This window comes from Athene cunicularia (genome assembly GCF_003259725.1).
Source record: "Athene cunicularia isolate RWA chromosome 1 unlocalized genomic scaffold, athCun1 chr1_part2, whole genome shotgun sequence".
NCBI classification, from domain to species: domain Eukaryota; kingdom Metazoa; phylum Chordata; class Aves; order Strigiformes; family Strigidae; genus Athene; species Athene cunicularia.
Genome location: NW_020799092.1, coordinates 80,722,325 through 80,725,614, shown reverse-complemented (window position 1 = coordinate 80,725,614; position 3,290 = coordinate 80,722,325). Strand labels below are relative to the sequence as shown.

Genomic DNA, 3,290 nt, shown 5'->3' with positions numbered 1-3,290 from the left:
TCAGGCTGGAAAAGCCCCTCGGGATCATCGAGTCCAACCCTCAGCCCAACTCTACAAAGCTCTCCCCTACCCCACATCCCCCCCAGCTCATCCCAATGGCCCTGAAACCCCCCCAGGGATGGGGACTCCCCCCTCCCTGGGCAGCCTGTTCCACTCTCGCACCACTCTTGCTGGGAAACATTTTCTCCTCCTGCCCAGCCTGACCCTCTCCTGGGGCAGTTTCCAGCCGTTCCCTCTTGTCCTGTCCCTGATCCCCTGGGAGCAGAGCCCAGCCCCAGCCTCTCTGCAATGTCCTGTCAGGAGCTGCAGAGAGGGATGAGGGCTCCCCTCAGCCTCCTCCTCCTCACCCCGAACACTCCCAGCTCCTTCCCTGGCTCCTCACAGGAGGAGTTGCCACCACATTGCTCCAGCTGGTGACCACCATTCATCCACTTCATTACCACAAGGTGGGTAGGTCACAGGCTTTGGGGCAGATTTGTTCATCGTTGTCCTGCAGGGAGGAGGCTCAAGATGCCTGTAGAGCTCTGCCACTGATTCTCACGAGGTCCTGGGCAAGTTCCCTCTTCCTGGGTGCCACCCAGCCCTGATCCAGCAGCACCCACTGCCTCGTGCTGCCATCCCATGGCCTGAGGCTGTGTCTGGAGCAGCTGGGGACCTGTGCGTGGTCATCCTGGGGCCTGTGGTGATGAGGCTGCTTAGGGGGTTGCCCTTCAGCACAAGGACCACAGCCTTCACATGGCTGGGGGACAACCTGCCTCACTCCAGCATGACTTCTGGGCTCAGCTTAGGGCCGCCGCACACAGATGTGATAGAAAGGGGCCCACGGCCACTGCGAGCAGCTGAGCCTGAAGTTCACAAACATTCAAACTGCCCTGGTGGAGCTGCAGGGCTGGCAGGGCAGTGGGCAGGACCGTGCTGTGGCCACAGAGGTGCATGTGTCCTCAGCCCAACCAACAGCTGGGCCTTTCTTCACTCCCAGCGTGGATAAGAGCCATGTGGCAGCTTGCACCGTGCAGCTCTGCCTTCAACAGTCATCAGGCACGCCAGAAGATTTAAAATGAGAGGGGAAAATAAAATACAAATCTAAAAAGTACTTTTTCCAAGCAGGAGGTTGAGTCTCCAGGAATGCAGAGTGTTCAGCAGATCCATGGAGATGAAACCCTTCCTGGGTCTTAAAATGAGATGGTCTAGAGGTGACCTCAGGCCACCAGACATGGGACAACCACTCTGGCTGCTGTGCCTCCCTCCTGCAGCCCTGCACTACAGGCACTGACGTGACCTGCTTTGCCCATGAACCCCAAAACAAGATCCCTATACCAGGACACCTGTGCTGAGCAGAGGAAAAACTCCCCCCACCAAAGATTCAAGCAACCCTCACTCAGCTCTTGGCCAAGTAACCAGGAGGGGAAAGCAGAGCTGGCTTTGCACCTGCTTTAGATACTGTCCCCTCCTCCTTTGCTGGAGGGTGGTTTGGGCATCACTTTGGGCTCTACATCAGCCCTCTGCAGAGGCATCTCCCAGCACATAAAGCTGCACCTGCTTGGACCAGGAGGCTCAAAGGGGACACAGAAAAGCTCTTGCCCTCTTCTGCAGACATCACACCACCAGCCCCCCCAGTCCAAGCAGCCTTGCTCCCCCAGGCAGAGGGCAGCTCGAGGAACAGCCCCCAGGAGCTCCCACCTTGTGAGATTGCCACCCCCAGGAGCCCAGCCAGTGGAGACAGGCTTTAATAACAACCACCAGCACCACCGCCCTCGCCTCAGGTTGCTCAAACCTTCCTCCAGTGCAACCCAGAGCCAACACTGTCAGCCCGTCAGTTACAGCCTGACTGCAGATGCACCTTCCCCACCACATCCCAGCCAGCTGCTTTTCTTGGATCCCTTACTGGGAGGAGAGTCCCATGGGGAGAAATAAACCACCGCAGGCAAGGAGATCTGCAGAGATCAAGTTAAATCCCCCTTTTCCAGATTGTTAGCTGGGTGCAGGGATACTTGCACCAATCCTGTCTGGGGAACAGCCATCAGCCAGCACAGGAGGAAAGAAGTCTAACTGGGACGACAACTCCTTGCGTTCCAAGTCAGAGCTAGGGCATGGCTTGGGTGCTTCTGCAGGGGTCACACAGACAGCAGAGGTGTTTAAATTCTCATTTCAACTCCCTTGAGACTTCCAGGCAGGCCCAGCCCTGGCAGCAGGACATGGATCGCTTTAGCAGGGCTCTGAACTGCAGCAGGGGACCAAAGAATCCTGATCCCACTCCCTGCTCTGCCTTGGAGCACCGAGCAGCACAGAAAACCCAGAGCTGGCTGCACTGGAGTACAGAAAGGCTACGGGCAGCCAGTGCCGAGGGGGATCATCACCCCAACATCAGCTGTGACACAGCAGTTCCAGCCCAGAGCAGACAGCTCACATCATGCTGTCACCCGCCCCCCTCACAGCGCTCACCCCAGCATCTACAAGCAGGAAAATGTCACAGGTAGGCCTGCAGCACCCAACGCAACATGGAACCACCCTGCAGCCACCTCCACCACCCCCCAGGAGCCAGTTAGGGGGCACAGCAGGACAGGAGATGAATATTTCAGGTCACCATTTATTCAGCCAACGTTGTGCACAAACAAGTCTTGACCAAAGAGTTGCTTTTGGCCAAGCTGTGGAATTCCCAAGTTACATTTCCCCCCGAGCCAGCCCACAGCAAACTTCTCCAGAGGAACTGCAGGATCAGCACACAAAAACCTTCACCCAAGCTGCCTTCCAAAAAAATCTTATTCCTCATCATAGTCCTCTCCATCTGCCGAGTCCCTTCCAACCTCTTCATAATCCTTCTCCAGGGCAGCCAGGTCCTCCCTGGCCTCTGAGAACTCCCCCTCCTCCATGCCCTCCCCCACGTACCAGTGCACAAAGGCTCTCTTGGCGTACATCAGGTCAAACTTGTGGTCCAGGCGGGCCCACGCCTCCGCAATGGCCGTGGTGTTGCTCAGCATGCAGACAGCCCGCTGCACCTTGGCCAGGTCGCCCCCGGGCACCACCGTGGGAGGCTGGTAGTTGATACCCACCTTGAAGCCCGTGGGGCACCAGTCCACAAACTGGATCGACCGGCGCGTTTTAATGGCTGCGATGGCCGCGTTCACATCCTTGGGCACCACGTCACCCCGGTACAGCAGGCAGCAGGCCATGTACTTGCCACGGCGTGGGTCACATTTCACCATCTGGTTGGAGAACTCAAAGCAAGCGTTGGTGATCTCCGGCACCGACAGCTGCTCGTGGTAGGCTTTCTCTGCCGAGATGATGGGCGC

At 57.7% G+C, this 3,290-nt stretch overlaps 2 protein-coding genes across 2 annotated transcripts in view; one reads left to right on the top strand and one right to left on the bottom strand.

The window, feature by feature from the left end:
- Positions 1-3,290, top strand: part of LOC113487816 (tubulin alpha-3 chain-like) — a 15,115-nt gene that overhangs the window by 8,881 nt on the left and 2,944 nt on the right. The gene's annotated exons all lie outside the window — the stretch shown is intronic.
- The window catches only part of LOC113487814 (tubulin alpha-3 chain), a 7,442-nt gene continuing 6,911 nt past the window's right edge, over positions 2,760-3,290 (bottom strand). The window contains exon 4 of the mRNA XM_026862650.1: positions 2,760-3,050. Coding sequence (XP_026718451.1) covers positions 2,760-3,050 — 291 coding nt within the window. The remainder of the gene's footprint in view (positions 3,051-3,290) is intronic.